Source organism: Cyclopterus lumpus, chromosome 4 (genome assembly GCF_009769545.1).
Source record: "Cyclopterus lumpus isolate fCycLum1 chromosome 4, fCycLum1.pri, whole genome shotgun sequence".
Taxonomy (NCBI): Eukaryota; Metazoa; Chordata; class Actinopteri; order Perciformes; family Cyclopteridae; genus Cyclopterus; species Cyclopterus lumpus.
This window is the reverse complement of record NC_046969.1, coordinates 3,334,588-3,357,528: the sequence shown is the minus strand read 5'-3', so window position 1 is coordinate 3,357,528 and position 22,941 is coordinate 3,334,588. Positions and strand designations below refer to the sequence as shown.

General features: G+C 45.0%; 1 protein-coding gene across 2 annotated transcripts; it reads right to left on the bottom strand.

Annotated features, from left to right (window-relative positions):
- Window positions 1-1,271: 1,271 nt before the first annotated feature.
- On the bottom strand, window positions 1,272-21,948 carry trappc8 (trafficking protein particle complex 8). 2 transcript variants are annotated; one of them, XM_034530501.1, is made up of 30 exons: window positions 21,618-21,948; window positions 18,309-18,509; window positions 16,430-16,513; window positions 14,584-14,673; window positions 13,576-13,750; window positions 13,324-13,477; window positions 13,101-13,191; window positions 12,612-12,874; window positions 11,986-12,101; window positions 11,737-11,887; window positions 11,499-11,599; window positions 10,881-10,986; window positions 10,146-10,277; window positions 9,551-9,775; window positions 9,103-9,208; window positions 8,507-8,701; window positions 8,205-8,377; window positions 8,038-8,112; window positions 7,103-7,208; window positions 6,826-6,983; window positions 6,130-6,563; window positions 5,824-5,980; window positions 5,630-5,726; window positions 5,389-5,457; window positions 5,238-5,296; window positions 4,202-4,384; window positions 3,788-3,889; window positions 3,150-3,289; window positions 2,946-3,035; window positions 1,272-2,187 (listed from the first exon to the last, which is right to left on the bottom strand). In XM_034530501.1, exons 1-30 carry the CDS (start codon window positions 21,772-21,774, stop codon window positions 1,914-1,916), a joined length of 4,464 nt encoding a protein of 1,487 aa, XP_034386392.1. In that variant the 5' UTR covers window positions 21,775-21,948; the 3' UTR covers window positions 1,272-1,913. The 2 variants fall into 2 exon arrangements, with proteins under 2 accessions (XP_034386392.1, XP_034386393.1); XM_034530502.1 differs by lacking the exon at window positions 16,430-16,513.
- Between the last annotated feature and the right edge of the window lie 993 nt (window positions 21,949-22,941).

Genomic DNA, 22,941 nt, shown 5'->3' with positions numbered 1-22,941 from the left:
TAACGCTCAATTGTTGGCTATTAGTCTCAGGTTTAATCTAAAAACATATCTTATGTGGTTGATAAAGCTAATTTATAGAAATCTATAGTAACAAAATAAATATAGTATGTCATAGAAATGGCATAACAAAGTCAAAGTAGAGTATGTCTTAAAAGTCATTAAACATGTCAGTGTTGTATGTCACAAATGACAGAAAATGTCAGAGCATAGCATTAAAAAGTCAAAATGTCAGTGTAATATTAATTTAAATACTAATGATGCATGTCAATAAATGTGATCATAATATGCTATAAAAAAATGAAATGTCAGTTTATAGTATAAACCATTAAAATGTCATCAAAATGTTTGTAAAGTATTACAAACATGATAGATTGGACGTCATAATAAAAAATATAGTATGTTACAAAATGTCCTCATAATCCAATGTTCCTGTCTTTCTAAATTGGCAGTCATCAGAACTTTTAGAAAGCTTAATGTAGTATTACTCTTCCATGTTGTAGTTCTATTGGTTGAGCACAAGGCACAGATGTGTGGAGCGCTCTCCTTTCTCCTCCCAGCTGAGAGCAGTGTGCAGAACCAAAACCATCTTCACTCATCCTGTGAGCTATGGCGACTTGTTCTCCTGCGTGAATGTCCTCATAATTACTGGGTTTGTCCAGTACCACCATCCCTGGTGGCCGGTGACAAACTCCCCACGTACTTACAGCTTTATGCATTTGACTTCTGACCTCAACATTCACTGTACTGGATAAAGTTTGAACCTACAACCTCCAGTCAGTCAAACTATTGTTTCTTTGCATATTTGATCTCTTCACTTGGGGTGGAAAAGTTTTTACTAAACATTTAAATATGCCAAATCTATAAACATTGCCATCAGTGAGTAAAATATCAATGATGTGAGAGTATTATATTGTGTAATGTAGCTTGCTAGCACCCCCGCATTGTCAGAATAAAACTAGCCAGGACCTCGTGGTGCTCTGGTCCTGGTGTGACCTCAGCAAAGTGCTTCTACTCTAGAAGAATCCATACATCCAGAAATGCCCACATACCAGACTGTCACAGTACATACAGTATCATTAGTTACATTTTTATTTTCTATTTACAACCAATTTGTTATATAAATATAATACATCATTTTCAGAAAAGCTGTCAAGTCAATGCATACAAGAGCTCGATCACAATAGGTTAAATACACAGGTTGGTTGGGGGGGCAATGCTGATTGGATGACACATGGGGGCACGGGGGGGGGGGGGGGGGGGGGGGGGGGGGGGTCTGTCTTCAGGAGTAGCTAAGACGGGGACGTGTACAGTATTCAGGGTGTAATCAGCTCTTGTTAAAAGAATTTAAAACTTCAGCATGGTCCAGTCAGGAACTTCACACACCTGAATCCTCCAGAGTTCCGTATATTTGCAGGTTTGAGTTGTTGCATCACTCCGAACGCACAGAAGCGAATGTATCCAGTGAGGAAAGCCCTCTTGTCGCCATGGCCACCCACACACACACACACACACACACACACGGTTCTAAAGAAGCCCAGTCAACATCTGGTCCAACACCAGCCTGTGTCTGCAGAGCTCTCGTTAGTTTTCAAACACAAGCGGGGATTTGAGATGCACGCGCGTGTGTGTGTGCGCACGTGTGTGTGTGTGTGTGTGTGTGTGCGCGCACACACACACACACGTGTGTGTAACATGGTGGGTGGAGACGGGGCCGGCTGGTAGGGGGGTTGACCCGTGTGTTGGTAAGAGGGCCTCGCACGGAGAAAGCAACATGCAAATGGGACTCTTTGACGCGTGGAGGATGAAACTAAAACAGTTCGGAGGTCCATAAACGCATCGATCGCTATAAACTGTAATACACCGTTTTCTATTTCATGAAGTGGTCCAAACATCATGCGTCCTGCTGCCCGGTATCAATCAAGAAGACCAAGTACGTCCCCCTGAGGCTGCACCCGGGCACTGTTGATGATGATGAGGGCGGGACTCGCCGCCTGCTGACTCGTCTCGCACATGGCGCCCTGCTCGGCCAGCTTGGCGAACACTCGTGGCGTGTTGAGGTTGTAGACTCCTGCCTGGAGGAAACAGGCTCTCAGGGTCAGACACAGCACCTCCAGAGGCTTCAACTGCAGCTTGTACTGGGTCTGACCCACCCAGGTGAACGAGCTGTGGACCTCCAGAGACTCTGGGCTGAAAGAGGCATGAGAGAGAGGGGGCTCAGAAAGTCTGCTCACGGTAACCGGGACTCCTGAAAGTTACATTGATATTTAACCGGCATATCCATAAAGTACTGTCAACATCTGTCCACTGTCAGACAGCAACATGCCTTCATCAGGTTCAGTATATTAAATAGTCTATTAATTGTGATATGACTGAATGTCCCCAGACGTCTGTTAACATTAACAAACGTCGTTGCAGGTGGTGGCTGTCGTGATCAGTGTTCAGTGAACGATGATGTGATGAAGATGCAGTCAAATTGCATTATGGGGATTGGACCTACACATGCGTCTCTAGATTTGAGATTAATGGGAGAGGGATCCTCCTCTGTTGCTCTCCTGAAGGTTTCTTCCCTTTTTTCCCTGTCAAAGGTTATTTTTGGGGAGTTTTTCCTGATTCGATGTGAAGTCCTAGGACAGGGATGTCGTATGTGTACAGATTGTAAAGCCCTCTGAGGCTAATTTGTAATTTGTGATATTGGGCTATACAAAATAAACTGAATTGAATTGATATGAATTAATACCACAATGTGCTCATTGGTCACATTACCTCCATCTAAACTGTAGAATGCTTCATCACTTGTATTCACATCCTTGTTAAGTACTGCTTTGTGCTAACATGTTATTACTTCATTCTCTCCATCAGTTCACGCTCAATTCTCAAAAAGTAAACGTCACAAAAGGTGCATCTGTATATATATTTCTGATATATCATCTCCAAAAGGCACGTACCTGCTGCTCTTGTGTCTTAAGTCGATGAGGACGTCCACTGGAGCCGAGGAGCAGTTGGACAGAGTCAGCGTGACTGGCACCACACAGAGACTAGAGACAGAGAAGCAGCTTCACTAAGCACCACCTCGTGGAGCTCCATCAACACACAATGACTGTTGCTAAGCTACCGCCCTGTAGGTCACCCTTTCCCTGGGCGAGTCTTACCTCTCCTGGACAAACGGGTGTGTGTAGGTCTCGGGGTAGTGCAGGTTGGTCTTGATGAGCTGGGACAGCTCTGCAGAGAGCAGGGCCACTGGAGCAGGAACCTCCGCTTTAAACTTGAGCAGCGCCATCTCCTGAGCTTCCTGCGAAACACACACACACATTATGGCCTCATCCAATCACTTTTCTAAATAAATACTAAATCTGACATTGTCCACACCCCCAGAAGAAGGCTAATGCTTATATTAGAGACATCATGTATTTTTCTGTTTAATAACAATATTTGGTCATATTTCAGAATGAAGCCTCATTTTTTTTTGATCTGCTCATGTTTACCCGGTCTAATTATTTGCTTCAAGCGCAACACTTCCTGTAGCCGTTTCAGATTAAAAGCCCTGTAGCATGCCATTGGACAGAATCCATTGTGACCTAACAGAGCTTTTATTGTGAAACTTTTGAGTTACTTGTATTGTTCTCATACATTCTATAAAATAAAAAATACATGTTGGAACATGTTTTGGATTTTTGACTAAACCATGTTATCTCACCTTTAAACCATTCATCATCCATTGGGTTACAGAGAGGGGAGGTTGGATCTGTGTGTGTGTGTGTGTGTGTGTGTGTGTGTGTGTACACTGTACCTCTTTGGGAGTCAGAGAACTGGCCTCTTTGCCGATGGTCTGCAGCGCCACATGGAGCTGGCCCTCTAGGATCAGCTGTTTGTTGTCCTCCACCACATAGGCCTACAGACACACACACACACACTGGAAACTCACATCAACACACTCAACAGCAGTACAGGTTAAGCTGAGAACTAAATCTAAAAACCTTAGGATTCCTCACAAGGGGCTACATCGGTAAATCACCCAAATATGAGCAGAATGATAAACATGTATCGAGGCTCTGACAGGAATCCTGTTTGAATATCAAGAGACAGAATGATACAATGTGAATACATGAATCATATTTATTTTTGGTACGATCTCACAACTGTCCTGCTCATGGTCCAGACCACTGTATGCTCCTCCTCCACATCAGAAGGTCAGACTCCGTACCTTCCAGATGACGATGATGTTGAGGTCCAGCTCATTGCACTTCCTGACGATGTTGCTGATGTCAGAGGCCGGACTCTTATTGGTGGAGGAAGTCCTGGACGACGTCCCGTCCACTCGCTGAGGCTGCGGGGGCCGACAGCCACGGAAGAAGAAATCTCCACAGGGAGTGGAGGAGCTGATGATCTGCAAAAAGATCCACAAATGCTTCAAGACTGAATATTCAAAAGACCAAACATATCTTGAGATAGTCAACATGTTTGATGTTTTGTCTGAATGCAGTTGTCCTCAACTCAAATGTTTCAGCTGATGTCACAAATTATTACTTCAGCAACCAAAAAACATAAGAATACAAGATTTATTTCATAATTTAGTGGTAATTTTACATTAGATACTTTTTGTGAATATAATTGTTTATTCAGAATTAACCATTTCAAGTTATGTGTATATCCTTTGTTCACATATTTTGAAAATGTATATTCCTCGTGTAATAATAATAATAATATAATAATACATTTATTTATATAGCACCTTTAAAAACAGGGTTTACAAAGTGCTCTACATAGAAGCAAGGTAAAAACATAACATCAATACAAGTAAACATTTCAGAAAATACATGAGGCAAAGGAGACAATGCCATATAGACAATGAACACAATAGAGGAATAGAAAATTACAAATACAAAATAATAATAATAATAATAATAATAGTGTACATGCGTGTTTGTTCACCACAATAAACAGCTGGGTTTCACTTGAACGTTACATCGCACAGACCGAGAGTCTGATGGATTTATTGCTTTGGCCCTCTAGGTTATCGTTTACAATATTTAATTTTTTTACCCCACTAAGAATTAAAAGTTCATTGCTCTTTGAAAGTGTATATCAAATGACATAAAATGACAATAACATTGATATTCACAATTGTTTGTGGGATGCATGGTCAAACACAAGTAGTTATAGTGACAGGCCTATAACAATTAGATCATACTTTCATTCAGACAAATTAAACCGACGACGACGTTTAGCTTTCTATTTACCCGTTCATTTCCCAGATTCAGGTCTGCAAAGGTGTATTTCTCTACGGCAGCCGAGGTCGCTAGAGACAAAACAGACAAATCAGTGCCTATATAAAACTCCACATCTAACCAACGTTAGTTACTTCATATTTATATACTTATTCATCGGTACCTTGGTGGGGCTTGCATCGCGTGGCTCTGAAACACAGCTTGGCTCTTTCTCTGCTGGTGAGTTTACAGTCTGGGGAGGCAGGCAGAGAAAAGCTGTGACATTTTCTCTTATCGCTGCTACTGAACAGCTCAAGTGCCTTGCTCAAGGGCAGTTCACAGACGTGTTTAGGTGGCATCAAAATGTGTGCCGGCCCCCCCAACGCTGCTACGGCAGAAACAATAAAAGGGGAAATGGAGCCCACCTTTGTCATTGGCCGGGTTGATACACTTGTGGAGGCACCAGTGTCGACTGCTGCTGGACACCTGGATGATGTGGAACTCACGCACGCCAGCTTCACTCTGGGAGCCCAGAGGAGGAAAATTAGAACCCCGTTGGAGCAGTGACTGGCTGTTCAGACTGTGACGTGTGAGCCCTGAGGCATGCTGGGCATCTCACCGTATTGATGTTCTCCACATCGACGAAGACCAGCGTTCCGCCGCTGCCCTTCTCGTCCACGCTGTGATGGGGGGGGACGCTGCTGCGGCACGCCGACGCCTGCACGCTCAGAGAGCGACTGGCACAGATGAACACTGTGTGACGCAACACCCGATGACTTCCCATGCAGAGAGAGAGAGCGAGAGAGAGAGATGATGGGTTGTCTACTAATGAGGGGTTAGTGCAGCGTTGATGAGGAGACCTCAGGCATCATTGACGTAAAGTGAAGGGAATTGGCAAACCATAAATATAAGCAGCCTGTGTCACCTGATTTTGATTCCTTTCGTTGTGCTCTCGTAGTAGAACAGGAAGTTGATCTCATGGACTCCCTCCTGGTCTGGTCCTCTGAGCCAGAGAGGCAGCTGGGTGGACTCCCCCGGTTGCAGTGTGCCGCCTTCTATCGGGATCTCCATCACACCGGACAGTTGGCTGAAATCCTTCGCCGAGACCAGCGTCTCAGACGCCACTGAGCCCGGCTGGCGGGTAGTAGCCGTGGTTTTATAGGCCGAGCAGTTCTCGGCTGAGGTCGGGCTGACGGGCGTGAGGGGGGTCGTGGTCTGGCTGCCAAACGTGAAGAAATCCGGGTGTGTGGACGCCACCCGAAGGCCGCACAGAGCGCCGCCGCTGACGTTGCAGAACTCAACGTAGGCCTTCCTGATCTCACCACACAGCAGAGCAGTGGGGAACTGCAGGAAGAAGACCTGGCGCACACACACACACAAATTAGTGGCTTTTTGGTGGTGCCACAGAAAGAATGTGACAAAGTGGCAATAAGTGAAAGTTGCTTATTAATTTGGTCAGGCATGATTACATTACATTTCATTGAATGATGACGGCTGGCAGTTTTTTCACTGCTTATTTTGGTTTTGTTTAATAATCCTGGTTCAGGGGCAATAAAACTGATGGTGACATCCTACGTCTCTAGATTTGCCAGACCCCGTCAGGTGAGTGTGTCAGTGGTACCTCCATTAGGGGCATTGGTGGAGTTATGATGGGATCCAGGCGCCGGTCCTGACCATGTCGAACCAACATCTTGTCCTCTTTGGTCTGGTTCAGCCGTGGGCCCTGGATCTTCAGGTCCTGTCTTCCCCGAACCACCATGACCTCCAACGCCTGCTGGCCTGTAGACAGGAGCAGAGCCCCTCTGGGTTGTTTACTCACAAACGTTGTTGACACGACACAGAAGTGATACTAATGCAGTCAATAGTCTTCAAACAAATCCCAGCTGATGAATCTGTACCTTCAGAGCTGGGAGTCGGCTCTCCAGAGGAGGCTGCAGCCAGGTTGTAAACCACACCCACAATGTTCAGCTGGCCAGTGCTGTGGGGCAGCAGCCGGAGTCGAGCCTAGGGTCAAAGGTCACAGTGACTGATAGTGGGACAACACTACTGGACGTTTATCAGTCTCAAGTATCACATGGGCCAAAGAAGGAACAGCCCCATTTATTATGTGTTGGCTTTAAGATCAGCTTTCTGCAGTAACACATTCCTATAAGTCTGGTATAGAAGAAACCTGGTTAGGGTAAGACATCTCAAGGAACCTGTTTCCCCATAATGCATTTCTCCTGGAGAGTCAACGTGTTGGCCATGTAATCTGGTTTTTTTACACGAGACCATCACACTTAGCGATACGTCCCCATCTTTAAAACAATCCCAAGGCCGTAAACCTGAAGGGCCCCATCTATGACCTGGAACAGACAAGATACAGCGCGCACATTCTGTTGTCTTAAAATGAGCTGTGGTTGTGCGCTATTAACCAATGTTAGTATTAGTACAGTCCTGAGAATCCACAGATACTGAATTTTTTTTCTTTTTCTCTCAGGATTTGATTAATCGATTTCAGGATATGAGGAGAATTTCATCAAATAGAAAATGTGTTTTTGAAGAAGATCATGGACCCTACGTCTTATAGTAGCACGCTCTGCTTCTCAAATAAGCTCAGGGTAGAAACTGAATCTGATGTCTGACCTGCATTCTCAGTCAGACATTGCTCAGTTTGACTGAACGGCATAACAGCTTATTTAACATGAAGGAGCCTCTGATAAGACGTTTCCAGCCCTCCAACTAAGTGCTGCTGAAGCTGGGATACCTCATCAGGCCGATGCTTTGTTTGTCTCCACTCCATCACACACACTTGCATCCCCGTCTCTGCCTGTGGATCTATCAGAGCCCTTACCAGCTTGGTCTCCTCTGGACCCATAAGAAACTCCAGGATGATCTCTGTGGTTACGACGTCGTCTTTCGGTGTCGTCTGCAAGAAGGAAACAGACATTGAGGAGACTGTGGAGATCTTAGCTTTGTGTCCATAGCCTTCATCCATCGAGCTGTGGCCGGGCTGCTCACCCCTTCAGTGAGGGCCTCCTCGTTGGTGACGGCCTCTCCTGCTGACTCTTCAGTCGTCTTCTCCTCGGATGGAGTTGCACCCTCGGCAGTGAACCTCCAGAGGAGTGAGAGGTTGGACAGAGCCAGAGGAACCTTCAGAGGGTTCCTGAACGTCACCTCCACTATGATTGGCTCTGTGGGGACAGAAAGAGGGACGTATACTAAGCAGGTAACCCTATGGAAAAAGAAGACAGTGACTCCTGGTTGGTTGGCGAGCGTTCGTATGTACGGAGGAAAGGTCGAGGTAGCCGAGGAGCTCTCACCCTCGGCCACAGCCAGTGGGAAGCGCAGGTTGTCTGTCTGGCTGTTCAAGCAGCACTGGGTGGGCTGGAAGGTTGCTGGGACAATCCCCCTGTTGGCTGCAGCCACAAGCTGTTCCTCCAGGTGGCACCACATGGCTGCCAGGTCCTGGTCGTACTCCTGGTCCAGAGACACGTGGGTGGCTGCCTGCTTTTCACCTGCACACATCAGGTATTTACAATTATAGTATACATAATAATATTATACTGTAAAATACAGATACGGAAATGTTTATGGAAACACGACTAATGACTTGCATATCATTGTCATTAGTAAAGATAAAGATACAAATACATATTATAAATACAGAGTATACCAATTTTTTATTTGGATGTCACAGAGAGGAGACGAGGAGGGATCTCGAACAGAGAGGAGACGAGGAGAGGAGACGAGGAGGGATCTCAGACAGAGGAGACGAGGAGGGATCTCAGACAGAGGAGAGGAGACAAAGAGGGATCTCGAACAGAGAGGAGACGAGGAGGGATCTCGAACAGAGAGGAGACGAGGAAAGTGAAGCGTTGGTGATCGACGTGGTGAGTGAATCTCCTCTCCATGTTACCTTCTGCGAGGCGCCGTTCGTGTCCGAAGTAGACCCGTGTGGCCGAGCTGTGGATGCAGGGCAGAGGCAGCTGGGGGAGGCGGTCTTCATTTCCCAATACCACACTCTGAAATGACACAAACCCACACAACTTAAAATTTGTTTATAGGATATAAAAAGAACAAACTAAAAAAGCTTTTAATTGTTCTATATTATTACAGTTTAAAATGTTGGCTTGTTTACTTGGCGATATTGTTATGTAAATCTGTTTCTGGTCCAAATAACTATAATGGGAAGATATTCTGCTGTCTTTCCTGATCTGAGCAGGAGGACTCATGTAGATGGGAATCAGAATTTGAGAACGGAGCCCTGGGGACGCCCACATTGTTGTTATTCCCTCACGTGTGGACACAAAGTAGTCCCTCTGTGGTGGCGTCAGCGTACAGACGTGGTTCCAAACTGGCGTTACCTTATACACATAGAGGTATTCTCTGAGGAAGGCGCCCTGCTGTGTGGCCGTCTGCCTGCTGTCATTGGTCAGGATCTGTCTGAAGGCCGTCACGGCATTCTCTGGATGGCTGAGTGTGAAGGACTGACGACCGATGGTGAAGTTGATGTGATCCTCCGCCAAAGACCAGCCCCGCTCCTTGTAGACCTGCATGGCTTGGCAGTAGCAGCGCAGCGCGTGCCTCCTCTGCATGAAGAGACGGCAGAGAGGGGCGGAGTTACGTTCTATAATGATACCTCATTCGCCCGGTTTCATAATGAATCACTGAACTTGGTCTCACACACACACACACTTCAATAAAACAAGTCTACTTATACTTCAGGGAGTACGAGTAAGCAGCTAAAATAACGGGACTATATCTGATCAGGCAGGTGGCATTGAAGTAACAAGTCTATCACACAAGGTGGAACCACAGCATATGTCAGACGATGATCAACTCAATAAACAAAACTAGAACATGTTTTGTATACTATAATGCTTAACCCAAACAGAATGGGATAGAATGTGTTTGCAGTGGTCCGGATGGAGGTTAGACCACCACCGTTGAAGGGCTCACCTGTCCTGCTTTGCTGAAACGATGACCGGCCAGGATCATATGGAAGGCAAACTTGCGCACCATGGGATTGCGCATATTAATAAAGCAGTGGGCGGCCTGCTCCAGCAGCAGAGCACTGCGCAGGTCAGAGTCCTGCACACAGAAGTGGAATAAAAAAAAGAAGAAGAAGGGCCAAGCAGAATTAATCCACTGCAAAGTGATGCGATTAATCTACTTTTATAAATGGGCATAAACAGGTCAACTGCACTCTATAGAGTTCTCATTACTCTCATCTGGAAGTTGCATTCACATTTTATTTGTGTATGACAGTATTTATCTCTTGGACGGCCACCATCATCTTTAAACAACTGTATTGCATTGTGGGATCACTGGTGTCCACTATATATAAAAAGGTACAACAGTTCTCATTTCAACAACACTACAAAATAGCCAGTGCATTACACAACAGGGGAAGTATTGACACACTTGAGTATTGCAGTATTATCAATCTTGAATATATAATGCTCATGCTTTGATGTTACAAGGACTGTGGTCAATGCAAATGCAACTGTTCCGATGGCATAAAATCAGATTTGTATTTTTTTTTTTTTTTTTTTTTTAAATCAGATTTACTGCATATGGTGGTGTGTTGTTTTTTTAAGCTTCGGCAGTTTTCCTAAAATTAGATTTAAACAATCGCAACACTGAAGTGGATCCCCTGTATGATATGTATTGTAAAGATGAGGATTTGCTCACCTCGCTGGTCATCTTGATGAGGAGAGTTGCAGCGTCAGAGTATTTAACCTGACTCTTGAGGATCTCAGCACTGAGTAACGCACAGCGCTCAGCCAGCACCATGTTCCTGTAGAGGGCAGAGGGGAGAACACGTTTGGAAGGATACTTTGGGTGTCCTGAAGTGAGGTTGTATGTGGTACCTCTCCACAGTCAGTGTATTACTACAAGAGATGGATTTTGTTGAAAAAGACAGGAGGACCAACACGGGAGCAAAGTAGTGTACACCTCTGACCTGGGTCAGGGTGCACCTGTTCACGTACAGCCTAGAAACAGGGTGCGTTTGCTTTTTATTTAGTGTATGCAACAGTTTTCATATTCTCAGTATGAACCCAAACCCCTGAGAATCGCTCAAACCCTGCTGTCATGTGTCAACGTGCTCCCGAGTCACCTCTCAGGACATTTATTTACATTCTAGAAATCAGGAAACTAGACATAATAAGGTCATCCATTAGGGTGCACAAAGAAAGATTCACTTTGGTGAGCCTCTAAAAGTGAACTCACATTAGCACAATTAACCAAAAAAAAAGGACAATAAAGAGAGACAGCAGGGATACAAAGCATTGAGTAAGGAGGTCATACTTGCAGACGTCTCTGTACGTCTGTATGGCGGTGTCCATGTAGTGGGCCGGGTAAGGTCTGGGAGCTCCAGCCTGCAGAAAGGCCGACACTGCAGCCATTTCCTACAGAGGACGTCAGGAGGAGTGGAAGGAAGATTAGCAGAAATACCAAAGGGTTAACACATGGTCCTCATCAGGACAGATAGAAAGGTAGGGGTGTGTGTGTGTGTGTGTGTGTGTGTGTGTGTGTGTGTCCTCACCAGTGCCCCTGCAGCATACAGCATGGCCTGGTCTGACAGGAAGTCTTTCTTGGCCGTGTGGTAGCAGCTGTAGGCCAGCTCGTAGTGCTGGACCAGGAAGCACAGGTCGGCCATCTTCCTGATCTGCAGCTCAGGGGCTTCTGGGGGATATCTGACACCACAGACGAGAAAGGTCAAACCGGCACTGTGTAGTGGTCATGGTGGTAACGTATCAGGACATGAAGAAATCATATGAAGGGTGATGCTTACAGAAGGCCACATGTGCTCTTTGGTTCACTGATGCCCTTCTCCGGAACTTTCCCTCCACCAAACCACTTCTTGGTGGCGGTGAACAGAGACCGGCTCAGACCTTTCCTGGAGACCAGCTGTGGATGGAGAGGCAGAGCAGGTGTCTGAGTGCTAGGTGGAGGTTATTTTGTTTTTGGGGGTGGTGGGGCCTCTAATTCTTGGATTCAACCGTTTTGGGGAAGAACCTGAAGTGCTATATAAGTGGCCACGTGGTGGCGCCACTGCTCCCAAACCACATCAAAACGAATCACCTTTCCCTGCCCATCTTTCATTTGCATTTTATTTATTTATTTTCAAATCTACAAGTAGTTTGTAAAATATCCTACAAATAAAATAAATAAAATAAAATGAAACGGAATGCAAACCAACTAATGGTTTGCATTAGTTGTAGCGGGGATGAAATAAATGAACGGGCAGTGTATGATTTCAGTAAATAAGCAGCCTCTCCCTCGGTGCTGTGGTACAAAATGATCAAAGCGTTATATCAACACCTCTCCCTGTTGATCCAATTCAGTGGTAACAGGAGACGCTGGAAGGGAATGTTCATTCATCACATGGTTCAGACAGGTGAAGGCTTGGATCCCTACCTGGTCGTTGAGCTGCCGGATGTTCTTCTCTATGTGTGGCAGCAGACCTCTGAAGGTGAACTCTTGGATGAACTGTCTGATGTGGTCGTGGTCATTCAGGGTCAGAGATGCCCCATGGCTCCCTGCTCCCCCCGCCAGGCTCTCCGGATCCCTCGCCCCTTTCTTCAGCTCAGGGTTGACAGCACTGAGGGTGTGCAGGCTCCCCGAGCTGCTCGCTGTGTCCAGCTGGAGAGGGTGGCTTTCCAGGCTGTTGGAGGCTTCGCCTGGTGGGAAACGGTGGAGAAACTCAGCTCAATCAAGACATGGATACCTTTGGTAACCATGTCGTGATTGAGGTCAGATAGAGGATAGAGCAAAATTCCTAACAGTAACTGAGGTAAAACATGTCGTTCTTAAAATAAATTTGGAATGGAGCATAAAAACCCACTCAGACAAGTCAGAAGACAGCTGTTGGCAAGAGGTTGAGTATGTTGGTATGAATTGGCAGACCTTTCTCTGTAGAGGGATGGCTGTCCCCTTCAGCTGCACTGATGTTGTTCTCCACAGCAGCACTGTTCACAGCTGCATCATCAAGCACCTCCTGTAAGATGGGACACCATTTTTAACCCAGGGCTTATTATTACATTGTTTATAATATTACATTATTAGTGGATTTTCTGCCTTGTGACCCCTGACATGACACTGGACCACGGTCAGTCGCTGCAGCGCTCACCTGGCTCTGCAGGTTATTCCTGTGCAGGTACTGACTCCAGGGGTCTGGAATCTGTTCGTCCTCTTCAGCCGAGAAGGTACGAGAGTTCATTTTCAACAGGTAGCAGCCCTGGTGACCGTACCTCTGCTTCATATCCTCGTACACTGAATCTGCCCTGGAGGGAAGCGGAACAAGAGGTTTCGTCATTCATCGTTCTTGAACAAAGAAACACACGCCGCGATATACGTGGCAGGGCGGAACTCCTTTCAGTACCTCTGTTCGCCCCCCTCGCTCATGTCGTGCAGTAAGACGTAGTACTTGAGCGTGTTGGGGATGAACCACTTGGGGTTGGTGTAATCTCCGCTATGCTGGATCCTGTGCTGCTCCTGGGAGAGCTTGAGGAACTGCTCCACAGGGACAGTCTCGGTGGAGGACACCACCAGCAGGCCTGCGGGACCAGAGCGTCAAGGACATACAACCACGTGGCTCAATAACGGAGCGGGGACACCCAAGCAGGAGGGTCTACACTACGACTACTCATACAAGGCTTCTGACACATTCAGATTTGAATTGACTTTCAATAACAAATGCTTAAAGTAGTCTCCTACTTGAAACGACTCATTCGTTATCAAATACAAACATGAGTTCAAAATCAGGTCTATATTTAATGATAACAGCTACTAATGAGAGCATCACACACCGACAGGGAATCCCAAAGGTCCAGGTTCAGAATTGTTAAAAGGCCCTGAAAATACAACATGTATGTTTATTCTATATTAATATTCATTATTATTATGAACTGTAACCCTGGCAGAGTTGTTAGCTCGTTTGTTTTCCACCTTAAAAGCATTAATGTGGAACATGAGCAGCTACTTTCTGCTAAAGTCTGAACAGTTTTTCTTCTTTAATGTGTTCTGTATATTTTGTGCTCTCCTCCATATTGCGACGTGAGCGAGACATAGTTGGAAAGAAAGGTGATGTCAGTGTATTTATCAAATGTTAGACATATTTAAGATTTGCAAACCACGTTTTCAGGAGCTTTAAGGTCCTAAAAATGTTTAAACGTTTACCAGCCAAAGTCAAACAATTATTTACCATTTGTTTCACAACATACTTTCATTTTGCCTCACCCCTCCCTTAGAGGTTTCAGACTTGGCTAAAACTTCAGAGGAAGGAGTACCAGTACCGCTCAACCTCACTGCAATCTTATGAAGAGACCCGACCACAGCGCGTTGACTCTCCGTGAGCAGAGGCCAGTTGTGTGCCTTGGCGGAAGGATACAGGCGAGGTAGTGGTTGAGGAACTCGTGTTCGGAGGCGGGCATTGACTGCAGGAAGTTCTCCCTGTAGGCTTCAAACCAGGGCGTGGTCGCTAGAAACAGAGACAAAATGAGATGCAGGATTTCATCCAACAAACAACAATCACTCTACGGTCTGTCTCTCCACCTATTGCACCACAAGTAGAAAGGCATCACAATGACCTGCTGTTAAAGACGGCACTACGGCTCATTATATTAGTAGCAGTGGTTTAATGAGACGTATGTCAGAGTTGTGCGCGTGACGGGGCAGGGTGTGTGCAGCGCAGGCTGGGTGTGCCAACCGCTTCTTGCTTTGTCTCATATGCACACTGAAAACACACGTGCTTTAACCAACAAATCCCAGCGTGTCCACAAAGTGAGCGATGGCACTAGAGGACTGCAGACAAGGGTATAATTGCCTCTTGTTCTTGTAGAAATAAAAGGTTATACAAGAACAAGAGAGAGGCTCTGCCGCATGAACCAAGACAGAAAACTTTCTGGCTCACACCTCTCTTCAACAGCATGAGCAGCAGAGTACAGCTCACTCTTTTGTTCTTACTTTTCACAATAAAAGCCTCAGGCATATGAATGCCTAACAGAGGACTTCAATAAGAGGGTACTCAACTAAATAGCCCACAGTACTGCTCGTACACATCTCTGCAAGGATTTAACTAGTTAGAAGAAGCAGTGTGACATGTGAAGATAGAAAGATGTGAACGTGGAGCTGCTCTAAATGAAGACTTTCTCCAGTCCTGGTTGGAGAGGAAGACGTATGAGCAGCATACGGTGGTACAGTAATCCACTCATGGTGTTTTATGGCTTTTCTCTCATTGCATTGACAGTCAAAATATTAGTTTGAATTCAAAGAAATACAACAATTAAATAATTGTATTTATTACATTCCTGATGTTTTTGTCTATGGTGTCGTTTCAGTATCAAATACAATACCTGCCTGAACATGTTGAGACAAAGTCATCATTTTAGTATTCACAGTTTTGTTACTGTCCCTTCTCCAAAGACATGGAGAGATACAGCAGTTGGTGAAGGGAATTAAAAAGTTGTGTGACACCAAGACTGCCCCTGCTTAAGTGGACATAGTAAGCTAGAAAACCTCCCACTAAAGCTCAAGTTGGCCATTGGGCAGATGGCGGCCATTATTCCCAGTGGAGAGAGTGGCGTAGTTCTCCTGAGAAGTTCGGTATCAATGTCTGCCATTGTGACCTCGAGAATGCTCATCTCATGGTATTCTGGCATTGAAGGGCTGATTTTTAATGCGTCTTGGAATGCACAGCTCTCTGCTCTCCTTCCTACAAAAATGTCACGCGTGACAAATTAGTTCAACTTGTTCTTGCACATTTTGTTCTGAAAAGGTCAGGGATCAGGTGAACCCTAACCCCCCACTTTGTGACTAGAAGCAGAACCCCACTCATCGCATCCTATGATGAGTAACGTACACAGAACATTACAGACACTATATTCTACTATAAAGATAAGATAACCTCATATCTATTCCCCTCATTACATCTGGCTCTAGAAAACTGTGCACGGCTGGTCCAAAGTCTTTTTGAGGTGACGCATTCTTCCTTTAGAAATACCACTTTATGCGCGGGGAAAGGCATATGCACGGCTTTTGTGGATACATTTATATATCTGGACCTATCTAAAAAAAATAACCAGTTATCATTTCATATTTCTAGCAATCTCAACACATAGTAGAAAGCAGCCACCAGAGTAACAAAGAGTAGAGAGACAGCTAGTGGAAACTAGAAGGAGAGAAGCCGAGCTGAGAGGACTACAACTACCCACACATCAGCCAGTAGTCAGGGATACCTGTGTAGTGCTTGGAGGCGCTGACTTCAGACAGTGTTTCTTTCCAGGCACTGTACCAGGGGGCGCTAGCTTTAAGAGAGTGATCTGATAGGTGGAAGCAGACAGCCAGGGCCAGTGTTAGCAACATGCCAATTCCTTCACGGTCTCTTTATTCAAAATGAGAAGTTACAGGTGATCAAGCAAACAAACAGGGAGGAGAAGCATTGTAGAGGCAAATGTCACATGGCCGGTCATTATGGTTATTATTACAGTCGTCCTAACGCTAATTGTGCCATTTTATTTGAAAATCGAGAACAGACTAAAAAAGGTAACTAGTAAGCAAATCTGCCCCTGGAACACAGGCTAGCCAATCATAGCATAGCATCGGGCTAGCTCCAACGAGGCTCTGACTGCGATCTCTGCTCCGTGGACTCGTCAATGTTTCAGAGTGTCTTCATGATCAGGCTGCCTCGGTGGATGGAGCTAGTGATGGTTAAAGGATGTGTGATCATGATACTCCTCAACTTAAAAAGGTTTGAAGGAGATATATTTAGAAAATGTTAGTGGCAATAACATTAGCACATTGTTAAGTAGTGTTAGCACTTCTATGCTCGGCTAGCTATTGACGGTATACTGAATGTAAACACGTGCCGCTTTTGCTTTTTAATGAATGCAACAGGTAATAAAGACCTACCCGGCTTTAAAGGAACACTGTTGTTCCTTAATTTCATTGTCTTCTGTCTCAATCACCAGGTGATGTGCTCTGTAGCTTCTATCTTTATCTTTGTAACCTGCTTCACATTCTGGATACATCCTTCAAAACACATAATGCAGACCAATCTGTCTGCTTCTCTCTGAAATCGCATACATGAGACAATATAATTAGACTTTCTTTTCCTTTTTCCTTGTCTGAATAGCCGTATTCTCATACTTGATCATGATAGGAGAATTCTAGTTTGTGTGAACATGGTGTGATCACCAAGTCCAGCTGGTAAGGAAAACATTCGATCCAGATTCTTATTTGGAGGTAAAACTGAATGTGAATGCCATGCTGCATTTTATGTTTGAATCCCCAGAGACACTTCATAAAAACCTGTCCTTTAAATACAGGGCTACCATAAGCCATCAGATATGAAGGGAGCGGAGGAGTGAGGCAGAGGCTCAAAGACTCAGCAGTTAGCAGACATGGACTCCACTCTGCTGGATAAAACAATTAAACGCAAGATCGCTGCAAAACAAACTTGATGCAGAACCGACAGACGTAGAGAGTCCTGACAGAAAGTCGAGCACGTTAGAATTTGTTGGCTTTCCATGACGTGCTCTATGATTTGTTCTGTCAATTTCTGCTTTGTGAAATCCCCTGTGGTGGCGTGAGCTTGCCACATTGAGGTTTCACTACTGGCTAAAATAATTGGTTACGGTTACCTCAAGAACTCTCTGGAGGATTGACAGTCCATACGGTCCTCTTCGTGGGAAACAAGAACGGGTCTACATGCATATATGTCTCTCTTCTGACCACAAGTCAGTATGATTACACACCGCTTCAGATGACATGTTGTGTTTACATTCTTATGAATTAAAGTCAGTTCCTTGCAACTTCTTTCCGATGACATCATGCTCGCCGTGAAAGACGGCCAGCAATGATTGGTCGGGTACCAGCGTGTCGTGTCTCTCGTCTGAGTCACGATAAGAAGTTATATAAGTTTTATCCAAAGCAACTTACAATAATACATTCAACCATGAGTACAAACTCAGAACAACAAGAATCGAGAAATAAATCACCTAATCTGACCCAGTGACCGACAACAATATTGTGTTTTCTGAACTTTGCATTATATAATGTGTTGTAATGTTTATCGGTTTATTGATCGCGCTGCATTGGTCCAGATCCGGTCCTTACCACTGAAGTTGAGGTCGCAGTCTCCTGCCGTGATCACGTTGGTGGCAGTGCCCTCTTGTGGCTGGCAGGATAACACCACTTCATTGAGCACTCGCCGCTGGGCGGGGCTGAAGGCCGTGTTTGGGCTTGTCACAACATTGTTGACACAGATGCGCAGGTTTTTCACAACCTGCACCTGGTTGTTGGGGTCCCGGATGTGACCTAGAGAAGAAGATGACAAGACATATTTACTGGTGTCTGCATACTGTTTTTAAGACAGTTGTTCTGTGAATTTCCCTAGAACTAAAGATAATTGTATTAGAAGCAAGTGGAAAGAGCAGCTTCAAACTTGTTTCAGGTCAACAGTTGCGCAACCTCTGCACACTCCTCCCAAGTGTGGAGACAAATTATGGTGGCCTTCAGGTGACAAAAGGTGTTAAAAAAATGCAAACGGCCCCGTCGAGAGATTGTCAGGTACATCTTTGGAATTTTGGAAAAGGAAAAATACAGAACCTGGACATGATGCTGATTAACGTCATTCCAGACACAACCCTGATAAAGAGGCAATATAGTGAGTGACACTTATCAGTCATCTGAATTTTCTTTCATCGATTCTGCTGCATCAACTCTGCTGTGCCTAGAATGTGGGGAGAAAACATCCAACAGTGCCACGGCACGGTCTCTAGCAAGAGTAAGTCTTTTGGGACTCTCATATCTAGCCACCTATGAGCTGAACTGGCAGCCAAGTGAAAAACCGGCACACCCTGTGGCAGAGAAATATATTTTGTTGTCCAAAAAAAATAAAAAATAAAAAAAAAACCTTGTGAACATGATACTAGGCCGAAAGCATTTGTAGAAGGTGCTTACCTTACAACTTACAACTTGAAGCTTTGTGCACACACTGTCACAGCCGGGGAAGGAACTGCTATTGTCAGATGAGTGACAACTTTGTTTGGCTCATTTTCTGTAACCAGTGTAGCATTAAAGCATGGTGGAATTAACAAGTAGGCTAGCTAACTCGCAGACAGCTTTGATTTAACCACGCTTTAATGATAAAATGAGCCAAATCGTGAGCTTGTGGTCAGCGGCAGCACTGGGTCTAACGGTATATCTGCCTCAATCCCATCTGTTCCAGAAGGAAGGACAGGCTACCTAGCTAACCAGCCAGTTATCCGTCTCTCTGCGTCCTCTCTTCCCACTGAGCTGCAACACCACTGATATGTGTCGTCACCATAACCAGTCAAAGGACCACGGAAGACCGATGTCGGATATTTGCCAACATTTGAATGATAAATGTCCTGTACTTCTGACCACTTTAACATTAAACGTCATCATTCTCCCACTGATGGCAGAAGCTACCATGCAAGGTGCCACCTGCCCATCAGGACTAACTAACAATCATACCCATGTACACACCGCAGGCACAGCTCCAGGAGCAATTTGGGGTTAAATGTCTTGCCTCAGGACACATCGACATGGACTAGCGGAGCCAATACTCTGACTGACGGACAGTTCAAAGATCATCTCCCTTTGGCGACAACTTCTGGAAAGGGCCTCTTTTGACACTGCTACGTTGTGTGAGAGAATTGGAAAACAGTTGAAAACTCTTGAAGTTATTCTTTAATTTCCCCTCAGGCCACAGCGAATCATTTGACTGGGTTAGGGATACACAGTGTTTGCCCTACCATTATATTAGAGGGGCGAAAACAATACCTGCACACTATAAGTGTTTAGTGTCTGTGTCAAATCTGGCCAGGATATCAGCTTTGTGTTCATCTAAACAAGGCTAGGTTTCACACTGAGTGAGTACATCTAAAAAGGTCTGTAGAACAGGTGTATTTATGTAGCATTTGGCTTGGTAGTATCAGAGTAACATGTGTATAAAGCCCCCCTCTCCCTTTTTAAGGGAAAGAAAGATGCACATACTGCTATGTGTGTTACTTGTATATGCTGTATGAATCCCAATCATAATCATATGTGGTGTCTTCTGGAGTAAAGATACTTTTCTTCAGAAAGACAGGTTGGTTTAAAACGCTGTCTAGATTAAGTACCGAATGTCAACTCTGTGCAGACCTTTGTCTACCTCACTGGCAATGAGTGTAATTATGAAGATACTGTCAACATGTGCTTTAGTTGGCCGAGTACTAATGTGCTTTGGTACGTTTGTCGTTCCTCATAGCTGAGCCATCTACACCAAGAGACACTCCAAAAGGAATACAAAATGTCTTTAATTTCAGACGATTTTCATATGTTGTCCTCCCAGTCACTGATGGCTGAGGTACTGTAAAACCATTGAGTAGCTGCTGAATGTTCCCAAATGTAATTCCTTGTTGACAACGCTACTCGTGCTAAACTGGAAGAACAAAAACAAATGCATTCAAATTAACTGGGGAAAAATGGACGGGGCAGCATAAAAAGGTGAATAGCCAAATAAATAACACCTTTGTGGCGGCACGTAGAGAGAATATAAACAAAGAAACTTCAGTCTTTGATCTTTTCTGGCAAATGATAATTAATTCATCTTAAAAATAGGACAACAACCAACCTGTCCAGAGATAAGAAGGAAGCCAGCCCGGCTGACATTGGTGATCTGACATTAGGCTATGTTAGATAGCATTTAGCTAACGTTAGCCAATTTAAAATGTGACTCCATTCAATGTAATGTGTCCGTGTAGAGTGTGACCTCAACAGTGTGAATTACATAGTAAGGTTACCTGTCTAAGCAGAACAGGAAAAGGCTCAAGTATAGCGAGTTCCTGTTTGCTCAACTCTTATTGGAGCACAGAGCGAAAAGGGGCAGGACTTAGGAAGGGCTTTATGTATTCCTTTCAGCCACAAACGGTGGTCACAGATGTCAAATGGTCTACATGACATACGTTAACCGGCCGTCCTGACAAACAGAACCAACCGAATAAACAAGTGACGTGGAGTGAGGACATTGGCCTGACAACACTGTGTCAAATGGAGTGTGTTGAACCCGCCGCTGCCCCTCGCTCCCGTGGCCTTCTCATGTTGACGTTGGCTTGTGACACCTCGGCTCGCATCTCGGTCTCACTTGAATTAGCCTTCAGGTGCGGACTGCAACTAGAGCCCGTGTGTCAGCGGACGCTCCTTGAGCAGTTTCTCGATAACCGAACAGCAGAATAGTTAGCCAACAGTCCCAAAGCTTCTCCATGAGACCCGCTGCCAGAGGCTCCGTGGTCGGGAGTCACCCTTCATCTCCCCGCTGCTCTACGCACACAGCTGCGGAGACACAGCCAGTCCGCTAGCAGGCTAAAGACGCTAGCTACCCGACCGGAGTCCCGGTGGCTCGTGAACCGTTGAGCTTACCTTCGGACGTCAGTCTGCAGAAAGGCCGCAGCAGCTCAGCGAAATTCAGGTTGTTCTTGCGAGTCACTCTCTCCGCCTCTTCGCTACATAAGACGGCCACCATCGGGACGAACGAGTCCTGGACGAACTCCTGCACGGACTGTACGCATTGCGCCATGTCGACACCAGCTAACACACGGAACCGAGTCAACTGTCCTGGAGACGGAGAAAGCCGCACTATATCATGTCACTTCTTCTACTCCTCGTCTATTCGCAGACGGCAGCCATGTTGAATTGGCCAACCGACTTCCTGTGTAGTGCGGAGAAGATCAGGTGATGCCAGACTCCCACTTCCTTTTCCTCTGCACACGAACAGCGTGCACTGACGTTTCCCCTTCGCATAACTACTCCATGTGGACTAGAAAGGGGATATATATATATATATATATATATATATATATATATATATATATATATATATATATATATATATATATATATATATATATGTGTGTGTGTGTGTGTGTGTGTGTGTGTGCCAGTATTTTATATTGCTAGTTTTATATTATTTCACAATAACGGTAATGGTCTCCTCTTTACTAATGATGAGCTTTTGCTAGCCAGTTCTCGGTATATATATGTAATATATAAACTAACCCCTCTGCATGCTGTTTAAATCTCAGCAGAAGGGTTCATATTTAATAATTGCACATAATATCTCTAACATACACTCCCTGATGTTTCCCCCCATTTGTTTCATTTCGGTATTAACATCAAGAGTATTACTACATTTCCATATTTGTAGATGATATGGTGTGGAAGGCCTTGCTTCTACCTAATCAGTATTTAGACATTTGATGTGAATTATAGTTTTGTTATGGATGCCCAGAAACTGTATTTGTTGTGGCATTGCCTAACAATAACAAGGTGCTGTAAAACATTCCTTAGAAACGTTCCATATGGACATGATAGCATCACACAGTTGCACATCCATAATGCGGTTCTCCGGTTCCACCTCCACATCCGACACATGATCTATTGGATGGAGATCTGGGGAATCCAGTTTGAGATGATTTGAACTTGAGATGTGGTGCGTTATCCTGCTGGAAGTAGCCATCAGAAGATGAGAACACTGTGGTCATAAAGTGAGGGACATGGTCAGCAACAATACTCAGGTAGGGCGTGTTATTACAACTATGCTCAATTGGGCCCAACGTCTACACCGAAAGGGTTCAACAGCATTGCTATGCAGCATACAAACATGAATAGGATAACTATTAATAAGAAAAGGCGTGGACTGAAAACAGCCATGACTGTCCATCCTCTGCTCCAACACTCATATTCC